Below are 26,174 nucleotides of genomic sequence, written 5' to 3'. Positions count from 1 at the left end.
TTGCAACATCTAGGACAACAGAAAAAAGAGGGGGATTTCCCAGATCTTCTTCACTGACTCATATAATATTTTGTGCTGTCCAATTAATCTCTCTCTTGATGGCAAGAGATATGGCCACACCCACTACTGCTCTACTTGTTTAAGGGCTTCAAGAAAAATCATTTTGTTTCTGAACCCTAAGGTTTTGTGCACTACAAACATGGAACCCCACAAGTCCTAGCCAAACATCACGGGGATCCACTTTCTGACTGAGCTCACCTGACAACCAATGAGAGTCAGGGCTGTCAAAGTTCACTACTCATTAAGCTGAGTGACAGAGCACTTTTTCCCAGGTGCTCTTAGCCAATTGGAAGATGAACCCCAATAATTATATGGAATAGAGGCGGTGAACCCTAGCAGTCCTAACCAGTCAGGATCTACAACTCACATTCCTGGGGCCTATGGGCGAGGCAATGTGCTACTCCCCAGCCAGGGCAAATATACCTCTTCATCCCTAAGAAAAGTAATCTGGGTGAAGCCAGGACACAGAAGGAATTCCTGCTGGAAACTGCAGAAGGACTGAACTGACGGAAGATGGGAGGCAGAATCTGGATCATGATGCTGCTCGCAATCGGGGTTGAAGGGCTAATCCGGTGAGATAATGCAAGATGATTATTGAACTTGGGACTGCAATGGGATGCCTAGGAATTTTGATTCCCATAGAAGGTAGGATAGCCTCCTTTAGTTTCAGATGCTCCAGGTGGGCTGGATCAGCACTTCCCAACTTCCTAGCTAGCATGGCTCTGAATTCTGTCAGCTGAAGTCCCCACCCATGTGGAGGGCATCAGCTTATGGGGGAATTTATAGGCTTGTGGCTTGAGGGAGTAGGGACCCTTGATCAGGAAAGAAGGAAATGACTGCAGGGAATTTGAAGAATCAAGATATTGGGGCACAGAGCTTGCCTTTCAAGAAAGAGGTGTGCAACCCACCGACTGTGAACACAGAATATGGGATCTGGGATATCTGGATGTAACTTGAAAAACAGAGTGGCCTAGCAGTTAGAATGGAAGAAAGGAGATCTCTGTAAACTGAACGTAATGATCTTCTCCCACTTTGTTCCTTTCCTTTGCGCTGGCGTACAGGCGGGATCCTGGCTGGAAATTCTGCAACATGTAGTTTCAATAAATCTGGAGCGGACCAGATTGTGGAAACTTAGGTTAAATGATAGTTGTCAGTCAAAAAGGATTGATAATATTACTGTCAGGATTCTCCTCTCTCTCAAAGGGTGCTGACAGGGAATCTGTGGCTCTCCATAGGTGGTTGGACTCAAACTCCCAGCAGCTTTAGCCACCATGTTGAGAGTTGTACCTTAGTAACATTTGGGGAGGCAGAAGTCTCCCACACCTCTTTTAATGGCTATGTGACAGGCTCTGGTATCATTGCCTGTTGAACTTCTTCCTGCCAGACAGGCTGCTTAAAAAACAAGAAGACACTTCAGATGTGAGACAGAAAAAAAAGGGAATTTTCACCATACACAGGAAAGTGTCCTCATGGGAGGTAGGAGAAATAAAAATGCAGAGTCTCCAGGTAGGCAAAAAGTAAATACTGAATAATGAGCAGTTGGTAGTAAAAGCATACTCCTTCCCCTGCCTAAAATTAAACCTTAAGAAAGACTTAAGAATCTGGGATGCTTCAATTACTTGAAAAGAAATGGAAATAAACAGGTTAGGACTGTGTGTTTTTTTTTAATATAGATAAGTTCTTTATATTCCTGAAATCTGTAAAAGGGCAAAATGGTTCCAAAACAACCAAACAAACAAAAATTGTGAGAACCAGAACTCCTGGATTCTTTAAAAGAACAGGGGAGGATTAAGTTAAATTTTAGGCTCACAGTTGGCCAGAAGACAAACTGCTGGGTTAGGGGCTCGTATATCCCGATTGACAGAACTGAAGATACTCCTACCATGCGTCCAGTTTCAGGTGAAAACAATGGCCTTGAAATTGTCCATCCACAGTAAGCAGCTGGGCAGCCAACCAGAAAAACACAGAGAAACAGCTGGTTATTCTCTTCCAAACTCAACTGAGGGATTATATTTCTGCTTAAATTATTGTACAGACCAATTTGCAAGTTCAGATTTACACGAATACACATTTTTCCTCTTTCAGTGTTGTCCTTCATCTTTTTTGATGATTAACAAGAGGTTTCCTTAGACTTAATCTAGTCTTGTCCTGCTTTTAATAGAGATATAAAATTCAGGAATCCACAGGTAAAGACAGCTAAGAAGAATGGAGTACATTCTAGGGACCCATCCAGCAGTTCAGAATACTCACTGGAAGGGAACCCAAGTATTTCAAGGGCATTTGGCAGTTTTCTTTTCAGCCTATTTGCTTTTAATAGCATGGCAACACCTAGCTGAACTAAAAAAGCTAAGCAGGGTTGGATCTGCTAAGTACTTGGATGGGACACCTCCAGAATATCCTAGGGCTGTAATCTAGATTGAGAAGTTGAAAAGAATTCTTTGGAAGCATGGCCAGACCATGCTGTATTGTTGACAAGAACATTACACCAGTGCGACTATGAAATAACCAAGAGTTGATCTTGACTTAAAGGAAGTGTTGCAACATTTAATAGCATGTAGACAAATGTGATCTTTAGTAAGGCACCTTCAGGGGACAGTTGAAAATTCTGATTATCCCATTTAGAAATAATGCCAGTACCTCTAGGTCAAGTCTGGAGTCTCCTGGGTATCAACAGTACTCTACTGGAGTTTAGGAATAGAAAGAGAAATACTGTACTAGTGTTTTTTGGAATCTGATGAAATTTCTGCACTTTTCCATCAACCAATCATACAATTAGAACCAAGCAAATTAGAAAAAAATGCTGTTGTATTTGTGTGACTGGTAACAATTAACAGAAATGTCCATCGTAGTATCAACTCTAAGAAAAATCAGTTAAATATATTTTGTTCTTTAATCTAAATAAAAGTAAAGAAGCTCTCCTGGAGTGAAACAAATACATAAGACACCCAAAGCCCAGTTGGAAAAGTGGGTAGAAGCGAGATCATCAAGATTAGCTAGAAATCTCAGTGCGATTTGCAAAAGTTATGCAGAATTTTCATGCTGACTTGAGCATGAAACTAATACATCCAGAAATTTGTTATAAAACAAAACAACAACAAAAAATAACTAAACCCAGACATTTCTCCATAAAATGAAAAAAAGAAGTAAACCCAGAAGTTTCTGCTATATAAGCACATTTGAGAAAAAACAGGAATAGATTCTTGCATGAGCTTGACTCTTACGATGATCATATTTTGCAAGGCTAAGAATGTGCTTGGAATATCCTTTTCCCTGATTTCCACCATAGAACTGCCTGCCGTATCTGGTTAATTCTTGGGAACTTATCAAAAACATATTAGATCCAACCAACAGTATTTGAAATCTACTCACCCTTGCTCTAAGACAGGAGTAGGAAATTATTTTCTCTCTCAAAGGCCACTGAGTTACAGGGGAAAACAAAGGTGCACAAATATTAATACATTAATCAGATTTGGTAGCCACATGTAGTTCTGGGAGCCTTAAGATATCTATAACTGCATAAACAGTGGTCGGCTTATCCATGGTTTGTTGAAGAAGCCACTGTGACAGGGTTCACACAACATACTAAGCCAAGAAAAGCATGGGGCTGTATCTGGCTCACCAGTTCAAGATTCCCCCTCCTGCTCTAAAATAATAGGAACCAAATATTTCTGAGATCTAGGATTCATGGGTGTTGCGGGAAAACAGTGAGGCAGCAGTCTAGGTCTGCCAGCCAGTTCCTGGTAGCATATGGGAGCAGAGCAGAGGGGTACCAGTTCAGCCCAGTTCCCTGTATCTTGAAGAGATAAGTACCATCCAGTTGATAACACTACCCAGTTCTTCCAGAATAACCCCATTTGCACCCACCAGTTCTGGCTTATCTTCCTCCCTAAAATTCAGATATGCAAAATAAGAGTTTGGATATTTGGTTCTCCCCATGCAATGATGGAGAAGACACAGCAGTGTCATCCCTCAAAGGTGCCAACCCCATTCTCAAGCTGGTACCAAGGCATACCACCCTACAACTTACTCAGTTCTGATTAGTGATGTTATGTAGCTATAATTATTTTACCTGCCCAGCCCTGTTGCTGCCTACGGGTGGGTGATGTCCAGGTATCGGTGTTAATTATAAATGTTCTCTTAGTACCTGTGTAAGGATTTCCCTCTCTCCCTTTATGGCTAATATTCTTCTAAGTGGGTAGGTAAGAGGGGGCTGAGGAATGTTGGATAAAGAATGCCAAGCTAACCCTACAGAATAATAATGCCAGATGGACAAGAAGTATATTATTCTAATCTAATGATCTAAAATCCCAGTCCAAGGAAATAACAAATTCTACAGCTTGATTTGCCCATTTTATTTTTGAACTACCCCTTTTCCTGTACCTTTAACATCTGTCCCACCAGCACCCATTAGAAGAAAGCAAACACTGTTTGGGTTCACTTCACCCTAAACTATAGCATTGTTTGCTCTTTCATGGCTCAGCAGGTTGTGTGAATCTGACCACCTATGGGTTTTTCAATAAATCCTACCCTGTATGACCATTTGACCCAATAAATAATTTCAGTTTGTAGATTGTAAACCCTAGACTAGGACTATGCACCTTTCATCATCCAGAGGACTGCATTTCAAGGCGGGGGAGCAGCAAATAATCCAATTTGGAGTGGGGAAGAATGTGGAAAGAACCCATATCTTTGGTTGTGCTTAATCGTGGCGGCCCTAGGAAATCATTTGTCCCTAGCAGGCTCCATATTTTTCATTTCTATCCTAGACTTTGTCAAGCACCAAGTCCCTTGACTCATTATACAGATGACTGATGGCAAGGATACTACACTCTCCCTTTCCTTTAACTCCTCTCTCTTCCATCTGCTTTCTTTTCCCTGGCAGGATCCCTTTGCAGAAATTCCCGTCTGTCCGAAACCGGTTTGGCCAGTCAGGTCTTCCCATTGCTGAAGTGTTAAGGCGAGGCGGCTTAAGGACTGGACAGCCACCAGCTATGGCTTCTGTCACTCGCCAGCGTCTCCACAACTACATGGATGTATGTTTTCTTAGTAAAGGACGTAAGCTAGGCGTAAAGCTTTAGAGTGTTGCAGTGGTAAATGAAGGGCATCTGAACCAACTATGAAGATGCCAACATAACAATGTGGGCAGTAATGTCATCCACAAATGCCGTCATTGTGTGCTTGCATCCTGATGCTCAATGCAAGAGTGAAGCCAGATGTCTCATGCATGCTTAGTCATTTGCCTCCCACCATAGAAACGTGGGGGTCAAATCATTGGACTAGGTTGGAGGAGGTGCAAGTCCATCCTCAACTACGGAAGCTTAATCTCTCTCAGCTCAACCTACTTTAAGGGGTTGTTGTGGGATAAATGAAGAAAGATCCCTAGGTAAACTGCCATGAGCTTCTGGAGGAAAGGCAAATTACAAATCCACCAAGTAATTGATGGGTCTATGAGCAATGAAAACTGAGCTGCTGGATGGAGGCTCAATGCCTGCATTCAGCCAGAGGGATAACCCACAAAGTGAATTGTTTGATTTTGATTAGGTGTGTTGGGTAAACTCAGTGGCTGTGGTGAGTTAGCCTGTTCTTGCCCACCACAGTACTTCAGTAAACTACACTTCAATAAACAGTAATGCTGTGAGATGTATAAACCAGTTCATTATCTGCTTATCTAAGCATAGCTGGGTTAAACAAAGGCACCTTATTAACGAATCATTCTTTCTTCATCCTGGTTTTCATTTTCATTTTTTTTTCCAGGGTGAATTAGCAAAACCATAGAAAGCATCTCTATCTGTCCCTCTAGCCCACTGGATTGAGGATCTTTGGCCTTCCACAGTTTGTCATACTATAGCTATAAAGGCATGGTGTGGGATGCTGGGATTTGTAGTTTATACCATCCTGGAGGACCACAGGTTCTTGATCACTCCAGGTTGTTAGGCTCAGCTCCTCTTAGCCCCATCCAGAGATGCTGAGAGCTGAACTCAGGACCTTCTGCATATAAAGCAGTGTTCTAGCACCAAGCACTGTCCTTCTGTGCATATGCATAGGAGCACATGAGTCAATTAATCCTATGCATTATATCAATTTATCAATAACCCATCCATCTGAGAGGAAAATAACATTTTATGGCTTAGTTCCAGAGGCATCTAAAATGAGTAAAGGGCAATCCACTCTTGTAAGAATTTCCACCAAGTTCAATACCTCCTGCAGCATATTTCTCAAGAGTGTCTCAACCACCTGGTTCTCTTCTTAGGTGAAGGTCACCGGGAGATGCCATAGGAAGAACACTTTGTTTCCCTCCCTCCTGTGAGGGAAGCAAAGCAATCTTTTTTTAAGAGACAAGCCTTGGTTTTAGTTGAGGGTACACGGGGTAAAGTTTTGAAGATAGAAAACATCTTTCAGCCAATTCTGATTAATTGATTGATTGATGATGTGCCATAAAATTGGTGTCAACTCCTAACAACCACATAGACAGTCCTTCCCTAGGATGATCTGTCCACTCTAATTGGGTCCATCCCCCTTGCTCCTGGTTGTCCTCTTTTTCTCTTTTCTTCCACCTTTACCGGAATCATAGACTTCTCATGAGAACTACATTTTTGCATAATGTGTCCAAAATATGATAACCTGAGCTTGATCATTTGTGCCTTGGGTGAGAACTCTGGATTGTTTGTTTTCTTGCTATCTGTGGTATTCTCAGCAGTCTTCTCCAACACCAAAGTTCAAAAGCATCAATGCTCTTTCTATCCTGCATCTTCAAAGTCCAACTTTCATTTCCATAGTGTGTCACAGAGAAAATCATTGCCAGCACAATTCTGATCTTTGCAGGTATAGACACATCCCAGCATCTGAATATATTTTCCAGGCTTTCATGGCTACCCTAACAAATGCTAACCTGTGAAGTATTTCTTGAGTGCTGGTCACTTTTCTGTTGCTAGCTCAATGATAAAAAGCAGAAGCCATCCACCACTTCAGTATCTTCATTGTCAGTTGTACAACTGGTTTTCATTCATTTGATCTTTTTTATATTTAGTTTTAGTCCTATTTTTTCACTGTGCTCTAGCTCTAGAAATAAGAATAGCATCATCAGCATGGCACAGGTTATTAATGTTTCTTCCTCCGATTTTAAATATGCACTCATATTCTTCCAATCCAGGCTCTTTCAATATATATTCACCATAGATCCAAATAATTTCACTGTGTTCTGAACAGACTGTGGCTTCCAGTCCTGTATATAAATTTTGCATGAGCACAATGAGATGTTCCAGGATTCCTGTTTTTCTCAGGACGTTCCACAGCTGGACATGGTTAACACAATCAAAGGCCTTTCTATAAATAATGAAGCACATACTGACTTCTTTTTGTATTCTTTGACTTTCTCAGTTTTCTAGTGTGTATCACCAATAATGTCTCTTGGCCTCAAATTATTTTAAAGCCAGGCTAAACATCTGGCATTTCCCTTTCCATGCAGGGCTCTAATCTGCACTGGATGATCCTAAGTATTATTTTGCTAGCATGTAAAATGAGTGATACTGTACAATAGTTTGCACACTCTGTTAAATGTCCTCTCTTTGATATTGGTAGGAGATGAACCTTTTCCAGTCTGTTGCCACTGTGTCATTCTCCAGATTTGCTGGCATAATTTGGTTAGAATCTTTACTGCTTCTGATGCTTCCATTTTTACGTAGATATTCCATCAATTCTTGTAGCCTTCCCACTTGATTTAACTTTATCGTTTAGTATTGGAGGTTCTTGGAATTAGGGAATATCTTGAAAGATTTTCTTGGATGTTGACATCCCTAAATTCCTCCCATCTTTGTTTGATCTTCTTTGAATCAGTTACTATATGTACACTGGCATCCTTTAGCATACCAATCTGAATTTCCTTCTGAGTTTGGAAGTATTTTGAAAGATTTTCCTTGGGTTTCCATGTCAGTTTCTGTCTTCAGTCTTTACAGATATAAAGACAAATACTGCTTCTTGTCTCAGAACTTGTTTAACAGAACTTGTCTTCTTGTCTCAGAACTTGCTGTTAAAACTTGTTTAACAGAACTTGTCCTCTTGTCTCAGAACTTGTTTAACACTTCTCTGAAATTCTTTGTTGAGTTCCTTCCTAAGATATTTCTCTTCCTTGGCTTTGCTTCTCTTTCCTTCCTGGCAATTTCCATCCTTTGTTCTGAAATCCAGTTTGCTTTCTTCTGTTTCTTCATCATTGACAATCTCTTTTTACATTAATCCTAAACAACTTCTTTAAGTTTATTCCACAGTTTCTCTGGTTACCTTCAATGAGGTTCAGGACTTCAAATGGTCTCCTTAAAACAGTAGGGATATGTTCAAGATTATATTATGGAAACTGGCTGGCTTTGTTTTTCCAAGGTAGCTGGACTGGGAATTTGCACAATATATAGGCTTTGCTTTGGTTGTTTGAAGACTGTGTTAGCCATGAAGAAATAATTGGAATGGCAGACAGCGGTAAGTCACTTTCCTGCTTAATTTCTGTTTCCTAGGCCACACAGTCCAACTGTGTTTTCTTCCTCACTATTTCCAGTCTCCAACCACAATTAGCACATCTGGCTTGCATGTTCAATCAATTTCAGATTAAACTCAGCCATAAAACTTGTCTTCTTCTGCATCAGTGGTTGGAGCATAAAGTTGGATAACCATAATATTAAAAGGTTGTCCATGATGTCTAATTAATATTACTCGGTTATTGATTACATTGTTCCCAAGTACTATTCCTCACTATGAAAGCTAGGGCTTTCCTTCGTTTTTCATGTCCTGAGTAGTTAATAGTGTGATCTTCTGATTGAAAATGTTCAACTCTAATCCATTTCAGTTTGCTGATGCCAAAGATGTTATTTATAGGTAATTCACTTCAACTTTTCCATGTTCATGCTTCTTGCATTCCATGTTCCCACTGTCATTCTTCTTTGCAACTTCAGATTTTCTTTTCCTGCATCGAAACATTAGCAACTAAACATCTGGAAGGCCACATCTAAGCTAGCCCCATCATAAAAATCTCTGAAACATCTTCAGATCTTCCTCACTAGTATGTCGAGTATCATTTGACCTTGGGTGCCCATCATCCAGCACTATGTCATCAATCACTTTATCCATGTGATTTTTCTTGGTAAAACACAGGAATGGCTTACCATTACCTTCTCCAATGCAGCTTGAAATGATGCTTTTCCTTGTTGTTATTAAAGTGATCATCCACCTCCAGCATCTTCCTCTTTTGCTGCTGCCTGATATAGGTGCCTACTTTCTTTAACTGGGCAACTGGAATGACCTTCACTCCTTAGGTGACCCTGCTGGAAGAATATACTTTTGGCACACACTCCCTCCAAAGAACACCACTTCCCCTGCCATGATGAGGTAGCATAGTAGGATTTAAGGGTGTCTTCTGTTAGAAAGAATCTTTGAATCTTTGGTTCTAGAGTTACATAACTTAACATCCCCTGCCCCAGTCAAGCAAATAAAAATAAAAACCTTTAACTCCCATTTTGTTGGAGAAATAAGTTCAAAGATTTCCAGTCTAACTAACCGGTTCATTTCTTCTTGAAGGTAATCAAGTATAGTAGCCATATGAATCCTCTATCCAACCATGAAAACACAATAATAAACCGGAAGTGGAAAGGGAAGGATAGAATATCCTGCCCCATCCTCTTGTTTTTGCTACTATGGTTGGTCGCACAGTCAGCCAGATTTTTAGACTGGATCTGGCATTTTTATCCACATATCAAGTCCTTGTTATTATTAAAAGGGGGAAGTAATCAGCATGTTTAAGCTGCAGAAAGGAGGGCTTTTCAGCAAGTTAATAAAAAAGCTCAAATCTTGTAAATGTGGGAGGCTTTTTAAAGGATTGGGCCTAATATCATTTCTTGCTATTGATCAGAGATCACCCCTACTAAATTTTTATCCCTGGACTGTCTTTGGGGGTACTTTTTGGATTTTTTTTTTAACATGCACACATGCAGAAATGAGTCTTTAACAATAGATTATTTGGGGGAAAACAGAAAAAAAAGAAGCAATTGTCCATAATAAAATGTTGGTGAGAATACAGTATATGAAAACCACAGCTCTGACTGATCAAAACAAATGACGAACTCTGAACTTTGCCACTTGTTTTGGATGTCATCTGGAAAAAAAAGACCAGAGTGCAGAACATCTGTCGCTTAAATGTTGCTGGATAGGGGAGTCAGCTGTGCTCTGTCCTCCTCAAGAATTCCATATTCCTTCTCCTCCTGTGATGGAATGGAATTATGAAGGCCAGACTCAGGGAGAAAAATGCTTTCTTTCATCTCCTGAGGCGAGAGGGAGAGATAAAAGGATGAGACTGGCACCTCCCTGAGGAATTCACAATGTTGTGGCTGGCATTACTTGGGAACTGGGGTTTGAGTCTGGGAAGATTGATGTCAGGCCTAGCCCAAGGAACTCCAAGAGACCATGTAAATTCAATCCAGCCATGTTTATTAGCTACAACCTCTAGCAAGAATCTTCCCAGACTGAAACCCCAGTTCCCAAGTAATGCCAGCCACAACATTGTGAATTCCTCAGGGAGGTGCCAGTCTCATCCTCTTATCTCTCCCTCTCGCCTCAGGAGATGAAAGAAAACGTTTTTCTCCCTGAGCCTGGCCTTCATAATTCCATTCCATCACACCTCCTCATGCCGGTGGATTTTTTTTCAGCTGACCTTGACACGTAATCCCTGAGTTTGCTTGTTCCTCATTTGCTGTTTTTCTGTTTTTCCTCTTCTTTAAGATTAATGTTTCTGAAGTATTTGAATTTTTCTGCAAATGTCAGTTTTCTTTAGTCTGGTGATCTCTCTGTTTTGCCTTTGGAGAGCGCCCTGTTGGATACAAAAAGATTGGGACTCAGAATGAGTTTGTTATTGGTGTAGTTACTTAATTTACAATTACATTTTCATTTGCTTTTCCTTTAGACCAGGGTTTCTCAACCTTGGCAACTTGGAGACGTATGGACTTCAACTCCCAGAATGCCCCAGCTAGAATCTAGGAGTTGAAGTTCACACATCTTAAAGTTGCCAAGATTGAGTAACACTACTTTAGACAATCAAAGTAACCTACATGGCAGTGGGGTGGGGGGTGGGAACAACTCTGTGAGATCGGTTGGGCTAGGAGAGAATATCTGCTCCAAAATCACCCAACAAGGAACTGAACTTGAATCCCCCAACCCTGTTTCAATGCCATATTGGTTCTCTCTATCTAAGGATAAATAAATCGATAAAGAAATTGATTCAAGTGATTATAAAATGCTGACCTTTTCTTCTTCTTCTTCTTCCTCGTTTCTTGCTATATTCCAGGCACAATACTATGGGCAAATCTGTCTTGGAACCCCCAAACAATGCTTCAACGTTGTCTTTGATACTGGCTCTTCCAATCTGTGGGTGCCTTCCTCCAAATGTTGCCTGTTGCATTTGGCATGCTGTAAGACATAAAATCCTCAACTGATTCTCAAGGAATGGAGTGGAGGGGTAGCTCAGGAGAAATGTGCATGCGAATGCATCCAAAATGTTATGCAGGCTTTTTTTGAAATCACAATCTGATGTGGTAGTAGCATGAATCAGTTGAGAAAATGAGAGATATAACCGTTGTTAGAGTAATCCACTCCTATCTTGGAGAAGCAGAAGGACTACTTTGTCAGCCAAAGTCTCCCCAGTTGTCAACTTCATGGGGAATTGATTGAGAGAGCAGTTTCATCATGGGAGACTATGGCCTGGTTCATATGTAACATCAAGCCAAGGAAGCCACAGTAATGTATGAACTCAACATCAAGGAAGATTTGGCAGGGCAGAAAGCCTTTCTCTTCTGCAAGGCTAGGTCAGCTTGAAATCAAAACAAAACCATCCATGATTTGATCATGGATGGACCCGACCTGGTGTCAAAACTGAGACCTGAGGAAGAAGACTAGTGTCACTGGGTGGGCTCCATTTCTTCCATCAGGGTACTCTCTTGTGGGACAGACAAGGAAAAGAAGGTAGCATACGGGTAGTCTGGCTGTGGCCCATAAAAATTACAGCTTTCATCAAGTTCCCTATGAAAGAATTGAATTATTCTGAATGTATAAAATTGGGAACTCTCAGGTAGATAGGAGTTAGCATATCATCCACCCCCATATGTAACTGTCTCCCTAGCTGAGTCGACACAACTGATTGCGAAGTTCTGTTGGAATCACACACCCGTTTTTGACAGTGAGTAATCTCAGTGACTCTTTGGGACTTGCTTGTCTGTTATAGCCTAGGAATTCACAGCAGCCATGAAAACAACAGGCTTATCCCCATGAGTCCTGGGACTGTGATACATATTACTGATCACACACTAGGTTTGGTCTTATGCTCCAATTAGGGGAATGTTCTGTGCAAATAACATCTTTTGCATCTGAGCTGGCTGGGTTATTTTTTTAAAAAAATTGTGACAATACCACAACTACCTGCAGTACTCTCGCAGTATGCCAGTGAACTATAGACCATAAATTGGGAAACATCAGTGGTGTAAGCCATAAAGTAGGTATACCATGGAAGGAGGGAGGGAGGGAGGGAGGAAGGTGTGGAAGAGTAGGCTGCTTAACAAAATTGCAGGCCCCTGTGCTGTCTTCTTTCCCTTCCATTTGAGCATTCTCTCCAGCGTCAGCACAGCAGAGTTGCCAATAAAGCTGCAAGCTTGACACAGGTGTGTGGGTGGGGGAGATGCATATTTTGGAGCTCTGCAGCCACCAGCAAACTGAGTACAGCACTCAGACCAAAGAAGGTGTTTTTCCTTCAGAAGGAATGGATGGTCCAAAAGGAAGGAAAAGAAGTACAGGTAGTCCTCGACTTATGACCACAATTGGGACCAGAACTTCTGTCACTAAGTGATGCAGTTGTTAAGTGAGTCGTGCCCGATTTTACAACCTTTTTTGCTACAGTTGCTAAGCAAATCACCATAGTCATTAAGTGAATCCGGCTTCCCCCATTGAGTTTGCTTGTTGGAAGCCCCCTGGGAAGGTCACAAGTAGTGATCATGTGAACCCAGGACACTGCAACCATCGTAAATAAATGCCAGTTGCCAAGCCCTGAATCACATGACTGTGGGGATGCTGCAATGGTTGTAAGCGTGAGAACCGGTCGCAAGTCACTTTTTTCAGCACCGTTGTAACTTCGAATGGTCGTTAAACAAATGGTTGTAAGTCAAGGACTGCCTGCTATAGCAGCCCAGCAAGACAAAACACAGTGTAAAAAAGGTGCAAGAGCTCTACATGCTGGCCATTAACAGAAAAAGAAGAAGAAATCTCAGACAGAGGGGACTTAAGAAAGAACAGGCTTAAGAAAGAAACATTGATGCATACTAGTAATAGTACAGAGCATAGTAGATAGATAATTGTAATAGAGTAATAGGTAATAGAGTAATAGTATATTGTAATAGTAATTATTATAATAATAGTATAGAGATAGCAATAGAATAGAATATAGGAAGCACTCACATATCACTTTTATATTTGTTTTTACAAAATAAAACATCTCGCCAACCATAGGGAGATATAAAGAAACCATCTGTCCAGGGTCCAGTGCTTTTGTGTCTCTCTTGAGTCTGGGTCAATCTAATTGGGCACAGTTTAAAAAAGATCCCGGGAGGGAGGAAGGAAGGAAGGTCAGTCAGTCCTGGCCAAGTCTGTTCTCTGCACACATTTAACTGCTTTTTCTCCATCAGGGGTACACAAACATTACCGGTCCCTGTTTTCCCTCACCCACAAGGCCGATAAAAGCAAATTTGCAATTCATTATGGAAGTGGTAGCCTTAAAGGATTCTTAAGCCAGGATGTTCTCAGGGTAAGTACAGGAAGCTGAAGAAATCTGGTTCTCAGACAGAAATAAGTTTAACGTTGGAGGGGAGGAGGTAAGAGGAGGAAGATGCAAAGACATACTTTTCCCCTCCTGAAAATAAAATTCAGTTTTCTTCTCATTGCGATTTTTATAAAATTTATCTTATATTCTCTCCCATGCCAAGTCTCAGATCTGTAACATGCAATGTAAGACAGAAGGAAGGTTTCTCTTCAGTTCTTATATATCTTTTGACTTTTACTGAAGGCATGTGAAGCTTGTGATCAGGAAAAAGAAGCAGCTTTGAAATATTTGCAGGTTTTTCATTATGCTAAATAAAAATAAAATTCAGCCTACAAATCCATACACCCATACGATACTGGCCAGTGTTTGGCCAAGGTGGGGACTCCAGCATCATTTGCTGTTTTACAGGGGAGCCCACAAGGTATGGTCAAAAATTCAAGATGGCAGCCACATTGATGCAATGACTCCACCTATTTTCCAATCTCATGTCATGACCACCATCTTGACTCTTTGACCACCCCTTGTGGACATCCCTACTCATTTTCTAAAACACCAAAAACCCCAACTTCTGATTGGTGAAGAATCAGATTAGTTATAGTTCAGCAATATTATTTTGTAATGTATTAATATGCCTTCCAGCGATCCCTGTTTCTTTCATGTTTGTGTTCTATTGCTGTAAAACAACTACCTCTATTTTGGGGGGGAGGGGAATGATAACTACAAAGATCATGCTGTTTGGGGATGATGGGAGTCACAGTGCAACATACCTGGAAGGCACCTGGGTTGAAAAGACTGTTGTAGCCCTACACTACGCTAGCTTCTAATCATCCTTTATATTAGAATAAGCATGCTATTCCTGTTTCATTAGTGTATTACTGAAGAAAATCAATCCATTCTTGAGTCAGTAGAGCATAACGGTTAAAGTATATGACTTGGGCATGGAGCTCACTGTGTAATTTGGGGTCAGCGACTCCTGTCTCAATCCCAATAAATAAAAACCTATTTATTGAGAATTATAAATGGAATAAATCAATAATAATAATAATAATAATAATAATAATTTAAATTGATTAGTTCTTGGTAATGAGTCTGAAGAGTTCACTTTTATTTTTGGAATCTAGTTTTGCTTCTGTGAAAGTAGGAATTACTAAGAAAATCAGATGGATTTTATTACTGTTAGGGAGGGTATTTGTTTATTGACCCATTAATGTATCTCTGCGTTAGTTCACTTGGTTGCAGTTTTGCATAGATGCAAACTTTGAATCTACAAGACTGCATAAAACTGAATGATTAGCCAATTTTAAGTAAAATCAGGCTATGCTTGTATTATAATGCATAGGGCAATATCTATGACTACAGCTCTTTCCAGGCTTCTGTATGTAAAAAAAAAAAAAGCAGGGATGTCTATTGGGTATGGTCAAAAAAGTCAAGTCATGAAGGTTTGATTGAAGCTTTGTTGATTTGTTATATGCATTGCATAAAACTTTGACAAGTCACTTAGCTGGGTTAACCGACCATATGATGCACATATAAATCAGGCAGAGTTTTGATCACACTTGTGGTGGTTCACGCCTTATGGACACCCCTGGCTAGATGAAACAGAAGACAAAATGCTTTGTATTTTCTCTCTCTTCAGATCGGCAACATCACCGTTCAGAACCAGACCTTTGCTGAGGCTACAGATTTGCCAGGCTTGGTTTTTGTGGCTGCAAAATTTGACGGTATCATGGGACTGGGTTACCCCTCCATCTCAGTAAACAAAATCACTCCACCCTTTGATAACATGATGAAGGAGAAGCTCCTGAAAAACAATGTCTTCTCATTCCATCTTTGCAAGTATGGACCTCTTCTCTATCGTCATCACCTCCTCCCTAATATTGTCCAAAGAAGAACCCTCCCAAAGTCCCATCCCCTGGGTTCATTTTTTATTAGTGTTTGGGGGGGGGGTCCCTTTCTCATCCTCATTAATTAGCACGCAACCTATTTAGCCCTGTGCTACAGAAAACATTCTCTGCTATTTCTGCGTGATCTCAGTTCACTAGGTTGCAGAATGACTGCTTAATTGAGAAGAGGTAGGTTACAAATGGAGTAAATCAAAAACAAGATGAAATAGACTTAAAGGCACATCAAATGGGTAGCTCAGAACTGACTTCCTTCCTTCCTTCCTTCCTTCCTTCCTTCCTTCCTTCCTTCCTTCCTTCCTTCCTTCCTTCCTTCTTTTTCTTGAAACAACTGGATAAGGATCCTGACCTAGTGCCTTCCAGATGTGTTGGAATACACTACCTATCACTACTATCCAGGAGGACAGCTTGTGTTGTAATTCATTTAATATTCTACTTCCTACTGACTCACCAAGAGCAATTCAGGGTTTCAAAACACCTCACTGTACACAGTACAATTATCAGCTGTTGAATACAGTATAAGCATTACCATATTATATATTAAGGGTGGCAGACAACATCTTTTACATATATGTGGGATGTTGGGCATTTCCATGTATTCTTAACTGTCTCTCCTCAAATGTTGTTGGGTCATTCCTTCAGTCTCTCAGCTTCACCTTATGATGTCTTCTGCCATTTAGACCCTCTTGTTTGCAACAGACTATCACAGTTACCATATCATCCCCCATCAGCACAGGCAAGGACCAGGCTGGATGGGAGTAGTAGGAATTGTAGTCCAGGCAAGAAAATATTGTAGCCAGCTTAAAGGACCAGGTCCAGGAGCCAGGTCCAAACCTGTTAGCTGTACCATTATTTATTTATTGATATTTTTTAATTCTATCTTGTATTTCTGTCCCACCACAATCATAAGCAGCTTCTCAGCAGTTTACAATTGGAGAAAACGGTAAAGACCAGTAAAAATTAAAAATGCAAAAACCTAGAATCCAAAATGCAAAAAGTATGTCCCAGAGACTATCTAGTATCAGCTCCCCAACCCTCTCTGGGAAAGCTTTGTTTTCAGAAGCTTCTGGAAGGCAACTAGAATTGGGACCAAATACACTTTTCATAGGATGCTATTCCAGAGGACCAGCCCAGTGATGGGGAAACAATGCCTATGGGTTTGATCCCCTAACCTCCTAAAACAGGAGCCAACTTGTTGCTTCTCCCAGCACAATCAACGTGCTTGGGCCAATCCCAGTGGAGAGATGCAACCCTGTAGAGGAAAGACAGAATGGCCTTGAAGGACAGGATGAAGAACCACTTCCAAGGCAACGGTCAGATAAAAGAGGACTGAGTCCAGGGCAGGAACATAACTTGAAAAAAGTCTCAGACAAACCCCTCCCTCATTCACACAAAGATAAAAGGAGGGAGAGGAGAAGCACACTCAGACTTGCAAGATTCTGTACTATAGTTGTTACAATACAGTCAGTCCTGACCAACATAGCACTGATTTCTTAGTCTGGCCTACCTTGTAGGGCTGACAAATCCTGATGGTGTTATCGGGATCCTCTGGTTGGCCCTGTTGGTAGGTTGGCCATGCAAGAACCATTTGCCTTAGTGTATTACAAGAAAAATGCTCTGTTGGATTAAAATAATAGTAAAGTTTTTAAGTTCAGGAATGTCATCGATTGGCCAGAAATATGAGGAAGGGCAGGTCACCATTTTAACCTCAAAACAATCCTCTGAGATAGAGCAGACTGAGATAGGAGCTGGGAGGCCTTAGGTGGGGTGGATTAGTTTTAGCTTACAGTGTGTTACAAGAACCTCCTATTGTGCCTTGTAAACCATGGTTTCAGAGGTACCTACAAGGTATGGTCCTAAAAGTCAAGATGGTGGCCGCGACGGTGCGAATGAAGCTCCTCCCATTTTTATATGCAGCACACATAAAAATGGGAGGATCTTCGATCACACCATTGTGGCCGCCACCTTGATTTTTTGGACCACATCCTGCAGACACCCCTGAAATCATGGTTTATAGTTTTATACAATCTGTTAACCCGGCTAAGTGACTTGCCAGAGTCTCCTGCCACAGGTTCGTCTCTCTTCCTCTAGGCTCTGGCAATTCTTGGCTCCTCTTGCAACTTTCTGTCACCTGCCTTAGTCATGGCTACCATCTTGACATTTTTGACCCCTCTGGCAGCACACCCCTGGCGTTCTCCCTTTCTCTTCAAGAAATTTTTCTGGATTACTTGATTACTGATTACTTAATCTCTGGCTCCTTTTTTTATTCCCTCAGGTTGCTTCACTACGCTAACCATTTCCTTTGCTTTTTCCCTGCCATCTCTTCCAGACTTGGCCTCTCTTGGGGCTGGACCTTCCATTTGTCAAGCCCAGCCCTTAGATCCGCACACCTAGATGCCCTCCTTGCCCTTCCAACTCCGCAATTTTTATATCTTTTCCAAACCCTAGGTTTCCATTTCTCCCTGTGACTTCCCCCTCCTGTTGGAATTTCCTTGCAGGCTTCACTTTGTGTAGTGAGAACCTCTTTCTCTCATCCGGTGACCCAATTAGCTTATTACTCCTGTTTACCTCTACATCCTCTTTTTTCTCTTCTGTGTCCAACTAATTATAAACCCTGAGCACTCACATTCCTAGCACCCAGTTATTTCCTTGGCAAACTCCTACCAGTTTGCATCAACTACATTCATTTCCTAAGACTGCTGCAACTCCTTGGGTTACACTTACCTGGAATAAATAAACCCCATTCAGTTTCACAGAGCTGAGAAGTCATGAATATGGGATTGTATTGTAATTAAGGCTTAATGGACTAAACTGATCAAGGGAAAACATCAGTCTTATGATTTCTGTTTGGCTTCTTGAAGTGTTGTTAACATTCTCAAAAGCTTGGGGAACAAGGTGGTTTATCAAAGCAACTCTTCAATGCCCTAGTAATTAATTAGTCAATTTCTCACATTCTTCTGGGCTTCTGGAGTCTCTGATGTCTCACCCAACTGGTTTAACCATTCTACTTAGTTCTGAAAAGTTGGCTGGGAATCACTTACAATCAGCGTTTCTCAACCTCATCAACTTTAAGATGCGTGGACTTTGATTCCCATAATTCCTCAGCCAGCACACTGGCTAAGGGATTCTGGAAGTCAAAGTCCATGCATCTTAAAGTTGATGAGGTTGAGAAACACTGGCTTACAATACTATTCTTAGTACACTATAAAAACTCCATTTCCCATGAGCCTTTGTAGGGAGAAGCCTTGATAGTTATGGCTAGAAAACACATAGCTATACTTGAAGAGGACATCCTGAACAGAATTACAATACTGCCTTCCCACACGATTCCCATTCTGCTTTTAGTCCCTGGGTTATCACACTATAATGAAGATAAATAGCTCTCTCTCTTGTCAAGGTTGAATAAAAGCCTTCTTGGAAGCCCTAAAGCGATGTTTCTCAACCTTGGCAACTTTAAGATGTGTGGACTTCAACTCCCAGAATTCCCTAGCCAGCAGGCCAGCTAAGGAATTCTGGGAGCTGAAGTCCACAAGTTGCTAAGGTGGAGAAACACCGCCCTAGAACTTGAAGTCTGTGATGTGAAAAAGGAGGTATGGTAAAAATGGGCAGAAAGAAAGAAGACAAACTTCCCTTGTAGCACAAGAAAACCAAACTTTCTCAGAAATAGGAATAGTACCAGTTCAACAGAGGCTTGCCTTGGCTTGCTATGCAACCTGATCCTGTTTCTTCTCGTTGTCCCACATGATGGTATTGATCCAGGGCCTTGTGCAACGTCTGGATTAAATCTTGAAATCTATCGAGTAAGAATCAGTAGTGTTGTCCTGAATGGCTATGAGTGTGTTCCTGTGCCAAAATAACAGTAGTGTGTATGAGTTTGGGGGTGGAAGAAAGAGCATTCAAGACAGGGACTAATCTTCATGAACTTCTGTTACTGTTACTGCTCTTCTTCCTGGTGGCAAAATTAAGCACACTACCAACCTTTGCTAAATGTTACTTTGATCAAATGGTTAGTACTTTGGTCTGTTTTTAAACTTTATTTTTAAGCTGGAAGGCGATTTTCTTCAGAACTGCAACATGCAGGGAGTGTAGGATTAATTCTTCCCTCATGCAAAGGTCTCTCTTCAGCCAATGGGGCAATTCACCTTGTGGGGGAGAAAATGACACTCCCACTGGAATTTTTTCTTCACAGCGCTCATGATGGCGTAATAAGAAGGGAACGGTGTTTTTTTATCAGGATTGTGGCCATATTTGGGCTCCCAAGAGAGTCAGGAAACTATCTCTTTTCCACCATCTAGTGGTTGTGTGAATTTGTGCAGCTAAGGTGGGTCTAACTAGGGTATCAATGGGGTAGAGCAGGGTTCCTCAACCTCAGCAACTTTACGCTGGGTGGACTTCCACTCCCAGAATTCCCCAGACAGCATGCTTAAAGTGGCCAAGTGTGAAAAATACTAGAGTAAAGGAATGGAATATTGGGGTGCGGTGGGTGGTAGCCATAATAGGACTGGCACCAGCATCTAGAAGCCTCAGGAAGACTAAACCAAAAAAGCAGGAAAGGAAATTGCTGGGTTCGGGTTTTAATTTTCCAAAAAGATGCAATGTTGCCCTACTCTCCATTCCTATTTCCTAGCCCCTCCGCCTTAAAACGGATCCTGAATGCAGCACATCGTACAATCAGGAAAAGAGCTGCAAGATGAGTTAACGCTCTCCTTGCACCACAATTGCTCCTTAAAGTCCCAAGACCTTTGCCCGTCTTGGAAAATGGAACTTTTTTTCAGTAAATGATACTGTGGCTTAGGGTAGCTTTTTAAACCTTTGCAACACTTCTCTTAGCACCAAGGATGCCTCACAAGACAAAGGTGGTGAGGTTGTTTTCGGAGGCATCAACCACAATGCCTACGTGGGAGAGCTCCATTACATCCCAGTGTCACGCAAAGCCTACTGGCAGATCAAGATGGACAAGTAAGTACACCTTTGAATCCCCATACTGGATGCCCACCCTTATGAGAAATGGTGAGGTTGTAGTCTAACACACACACACACACACACACACACACACATTCAGAGGGCATCACGGGTGCCTGCCGAGTTTACCTGCTTGCAGTGACCACGCTCAGCACTAGAGGGCAATGCTGTTATATTTTAAAAGAATGCATTCAGGTCTGGTATAGTTTATTGTGCTATTTTCTTCTTTTTTCTTTTCTTGTCCTACATGATATTCCTGCTTACTATCCCACAAGAGCTTAAAGGCATCAGAAAGAAGCAAGCAGCTCCCTCCAACTCTATTTCCCCATCACTAAGCACAGTTTTCCCCAACCTACTGCTCTCTCCAGATCTATTGGACTGCATGGCCAATCTGGGGTGATGGGTATTGTAGTCTAATACACCTGGAAAGCACCAGATTGATAATGGCAGCAGAGTAGGAGAGCAAGTTTCCCCAACCTGGCTGTCCCTCAGATGTGTGGACTGAATTCCCCAAGTCCTCTCCCAGCACAGCCATTGCTTAGAATTCTGGGAAACACACTTCACATTCCTGAAGGGCACCGAGGTTGGGTCAAGGTGACAGGATAATGTATGAAAGAGAAAGTTCTAGCCAGGGTTTTGCAACCTCCCTCAGCACAACCCTGTAATGGAATGTGAGAATGACCTTGGAAGATGTGGAGGGGGAGAGAGATGCTGCTTAGGGAACGATCAGATAAAAGGGGGAGAAGCCCACAGCTAAGTAATGGGTGGAGAAAGAAACTTAGAAAGGACCTGCCCTAACTGATCAGGCGATAAACAGGGATGATGGGAGATTTGTACTTTCAGACTTGCACGATTCTGTTAATGTAGCCTAACAATATAGTAGAAGTAGCTCGTCTGGTCATGTTTCTTGTCTGGTTTATCCAGGAGGGCTGACAAACCCCTATTTCACCTGGAGTAGATGTGTATGAACTTCATTGGGGAACTTAGCGTGGAAACCATTATCAGATCATAGGTACAAAAGATAGACCTCTCTTTCGCTTTCCCTGGGACACCCACTGGACATTCTTTTTTTGGCCAAAATGCCTTGGTCTTCCTTACTAACAGAGGCCTGGAATGCAAATCATCAGCCCATACTGGGCATGGTTATTCTGTCTACCCAAGGCAACTGCCAACTGTGTCCTCTGTTCCTGCTCCCCAAATGTTAAATACGTTGTTCATGAAAGGAAGTGGCTGACGTTGATCTTTCTTGGCTGGCTCACCCCATGTTTAAGTTAATCACTTAATTTGAACAATCAGATCTTAAATTTTAAAAAATCAGTTTGCAATGGCCCAGCACTATCCTTTAAAAGGCCATGATTCTGTGAATAAATGCTCAAACTGCAGGTAATGTGGTCAGTTTGCATCTGGACTTAGTTGAGGGCTGATCAGATTCAATTCCAGTGCATGAAAATCTATCATGTCAACAAGAAAGTGAGACTACATCCTCTTCCCTAACACACTGATGTATGCAGGAATGAAAGTAGTGGTCGGTTTTGGAATAAAGCAGCAGTTCCCACCAGACTCTAAAGTGGTTCAGTCCAGATACAGATTCTGTTCCCTCCCACCCACCTCCGTCCTCTGCTATTGGCAAGAGAACTGGATCTTAGGCTGGAAGAAGTTGATGGGTGCAAACCCTTCAAATTGCATAGCTCTCCCTGCCTCTAGTGTTCTGGCACTTTCTCTCACCTCTCATTGAGCCTCCCCCACTCCAAACCAAGTTTCAAATCCCTGTCCTTTCCCAAACACTCTTTTTAGGATAACCCTAGAGAAACAATCAAAGGAGAAGAAATGTTGGCCATGGAGTCTGTTTGACAAAACCAATTCAACAACCTTGTGCAAGGGCAGTTGCCAAGGCATTGTGGACACTGGGACTTCTCTCATTACGGGACCAAAAGCAGACATACAGGCTCTGCACAAAGCTATTGGTGCTGAACATGCTTTTGGTGGACAGGTAAGGAAGAGATGTTCCTTTGAGGGCACATCCTAGAACTACCAGATCTGGGCTGCAAAACTCCAGATGACCACTAGACAGAGACAAAAGAATGTCCCGAACTCCAGCACTTTGCTGTTCTCTAGATCAGAGTTCCTCAACCTTGGCAACTTTAAGATGGGTGGACTTCAACTTCCAGAATTCCCAGAATTCTGGGAGTTGAAGTCCACCCATCTTAAAGTTGCCAAAGTTGAGGAACCCTGCTCTAGATGACTTTCAAATTTTTGCAACCCAGATCTGGTAACCCTAGCACTGATTTCATTAACTTAGTAGGCACCTTTTGGGGACCAATAAGTACATATGGACAATCTCTCAAAATAATTGCCATAGCTTGCCTTTTCCCTAAATGGCTATTTACAGAAGGCTTCCCACCCATTTTAGGCCTCCAAAACCCTCCTTCACACTTCATTTTGAAACAGCATACTAGCAAACAATGTACCAGCTACAGCCCAGAGGGATTCTTTGAAATGATGATGATGCTAGGAGCAGGTCTTTTGCTTCACAGTAAGTCTGTTCCCAGTTTAAGTAATTTAATTAAAAGAATATTTTAAAAATGAAAGTCAGATGGGTGGGAAGCCTCCCCAGGAAGGTACCTGGGATACAGTGATGCCCCAGAGCACCCCATTGCCTATCACAGATTTTGCATCTTGCTCTACAGCTGACCTGCCAATGGCAGAATGACATTCCTTCTCATTCTAGTACAATCAAGAACCAGGACACAGAATGGAACTACACCGATCACAGCAAGCCCCATTTTCAGTGGCTGGAGCCAAACTCAGCTTTTATTCAGACTTGGTGTTTGCAAATGCATCCATGGATTCCAGTATTAGTAAAATGCTACCCCTTAAAGTGTTGCAGTTAGGAATCCTTCTGGGGGTGTCCCTGTCTCTCTCCTTCTATTTGAATCTTTCAGGTTTCCCTTCCCCTCCTACGTGAAATCCTGATACCATCAATACTGCTTTCCTCTACTTCCAGTATTCAAGCTGTGAGTGCAACGCTGTAAAGCCAGAACTTTGCACTCTTCAAGTTGAAGTGACATGGAGGAGATTTGTGGTTGCAAATGTACAGAAAGTCTGAAAAAATGTCGAAACAGGCCTTCATGGACTCCAGCTGAATGATGACTGAATGAGATAGACTTAGTGACTGCAGAATGCAGACTAAAAGTTGGAAAGTGGAGGGAGGGGGGAGTTCATTTCAGATGAACTTCCTTGGGGATGCAAATATCTCTACAAGGGGTATTGAAATGGACTCAGTAGCCTGAAGTCATTGCTTTGTGATGTTCTTTCCCCTGCTAGCAGCAAAGTCACTCTATGATGACATCATGTCACATGCTGAATTTTGCTGGACTTGACAGGGAAGAGAAAAACCAAAAAACAAGGCTGTCATTTTCAGCAGCAGCTTTGGCTGCGCTGTGACAGTTTTTTCCACCTATCTCAGGCAGCATGTGATGGGAATCAGCAAGCGATTGGCCTAGGAGAGAAAAAATAGCACTTTTCTGTATGTGTGAGAGTGATGTCAAACCCTTTTCTTCTTCCAGTACTTAATAGATTGTAAGAAATTACCTGAGATGCCCAATGTCATCTTTCATCTTGATGGAAGACCCTATACCTTGACCCCCGAAGAATACACTCTTCAGGTGAGATAAGCCAACAAAGTCCCATGAGAAATTGGGGGTGGGAATCTTAATATGCATCTAGAAGACCATGTTTTCTTGTGTTTGTTTTTCATTTTTGCTCCCAATGTGAGGTTTAACTCAAAGTACACTTAAATTGTGATGCAGCTCCCTGAGTTAGAACTTCTTGATAGTGGTAATCAGATCATGACCAGGGCAGAAGGTTAAGGTCCTACTCAACAGGAGGCCCCCAAATACAGCAGGGTTGGTGGAGCATATTTTGAAGCAAAGGTCTCCACAGAGTATGGTCAAAAAAGTCAAGATGGTGGCCCAGTGCACATAAACTTCAATCATACTGTTGCAGCCACCATCTTGATTTTTTTTAGTGCACCCTGTGGACATCTGAAGCCAGTGGAGTCCTGATCTCCCCATAACATCATTAATTTTGGAAGGAAGGTCCTATAAATCAAGGGCAGAGAATTTGTTCCTCCAGAGACCATATTTCATTTTATAAATTAAAAAAATAAATAAATGAAATCAGAGGATACAACATGGTAATGTCATTAGGGTCCCCCCCCCCTTTGCAACTCTGGCCCTTTTTCAAATTTGGGGAGGTTTAATGATATAGAATATAAAATGAAGTGAAAAATAATGCCATCAAATTTTGGTGACAAAATCTGAAGTTACTTTGAAGTCTTCAGAACTAGAACAAGAACATTTGTGGCTCATAGACCATTCACATTTTCTGTACATCCATTCGGTCCAGAGTCTAAATTAAAATAATAAAATATCACCGGATCACCCTGGGGAAGCTTTACCGACCCAATATCTTTCGGGGGTAGGGGAGGGAGACTTTCAGTAGTATACAGTGTTGTTTTGTTGACCAATGTAGAGGTTGAGCAGCTCTGGGAAGCAAGCATACATGTTTCCAAGAAATATTTGCCCTGAAGTGGCCTCCCCAGTCTGGCACCCTCCAGTAGGGTTGGGCTCTAATCACATTTAAGGGGCCGGAGCTTGTCATTGTGGCCTCACTGGGTGTAGCCATCTGCCCAGAAAGCTGAAAGTTCAGTTGATGGCATCTTTGATTACAAATGGCTCAGGAATTTGAGGAGTGGAAAAACCTCTGCCTAAAACTCTGAGTTCCTGTAAGGCAGAATAAGCAATACTGAGCTAGGAGAACTAAGGGTTTCTACCTTCCTCAGCTGTCATGGACCAGAACGAGCTGCTGTTATGCTCGAGGAAGGACAACAGTGATGAAAACGTGAAGCCTTGAGGTTCATAAGCCCATCATTCAGCTGTCTCCTTTCTTCCACAGGTGAGGCAGGCACGGACGACTACTTGCATCAGTGGATTCATGACCCTCGACATCCCAAAGCCCATTGGGCCACTCTGGATCCTGGGAGATGTTTTCCTCCGGCGATACTACTCAGTCTTTGATCGAGATCATGACCGCGTTGGCTTAGCTGTTTCTAAACAAACCATATGCGGTGCTGGCTCTGATGCAAAAGAAAACACCGTGGCCGCTGCAAAAAATACCACTGCCACCACTGTGGTCAGGCAATAGTTGCTATCGCTTGTTTCACGGCATTGACATTAAGGACATAAGAAGCTCTGGGAGGGATTTATTTGCATACCAGTATAGGTGAGCCCAAAGCATGTCTGCGTTCACCATATTTCTTGGAATAATTCCATTTTTAAAACACAAGAACAAGTTTCCAGTCCTCGTGATAGGGATGACAACGATGATGATGATGAATCATTAGGTTTCCAGACTGC

At 41.9% G+C, this 26,174-nt stretch overlaps 1 protein-coding gene across 1 annotated transcript; it reads left to right on the top strand.

Annotated features, from left to right (window-relative positions):
• Positions 1 to 573: 573 nt before the first annotated feature.
• LOC103055181 (cathepsin D-like) lies at positions 574 to 25,962 on the top strand. Its single transcript, XM_088142395.1, has 9 exons — positions 574 to 632; positions 4,943 to 5,093; positions 11,378 to 11,501; positions 13,761 to 13,879; positions 15,531 to 15,730; positions 20,626 to 20,754; positions 22,552 to 22,747; positions 24,324 to 24,422; positions 25,714 to 25,962. The coding sequence occupies exons 1-9, from the start codon at positions 574 to 576 to the stop codon at positions 25,960 to 25,962; spliced, it is 1,326 nt and encodes a 441-aa protein (XP_087998521.1).
• The last annotated feature ends 212 nt before the right edge of the window (positions 25,963 to 26,174 follow it).

The sequence above is a fragment of the Python bivittatus genome, unplaced genomic scaffold (assembly GCF_059951505.1).
Source record: "Python bivittatus isolate LINGU-HERP-01145 unplaced genomic scaffold, Pbiv_v1 ctg000440_np1212, whole genome shotgun sequence".
In the NCBI taxonomy this organism is placed as follows: Eukaryota; Metazoa; Chordata; class Lepidosauria; order Squamata; family Pythonidae; genus Python; species Python bivittatus.
The sequence above is the reverse complement of the archived record's forward strand: the minus strand, read 5'-3'. Positions and strand labels throughout refer to the sequence as shown.

Bases quoted from the DNA above. Each gene is read 5' to 3' on its own strand.
- LOC103055181 (XM_088142395.1), top strand. From the start codon at position 574: ATGGGAGGCAGAATCTGGATCATGATGCTGCTCGCAATCGGGGTTGAA. The intron at 633-4,942 runs GTGAGATAATGC...TTTCCCTGGCAG, and splicing joins GGGGTTGAAGGGCTAATCCG to GATCCCTTTGCAGAAATTCC. The intron at 20,755-22,551 runs GTAAGTACACCT...CACTCTTTTTAG, and splicing joins TGGCAGATCAAGATGGACAA to GATAACCCTAGAGAAACAAT.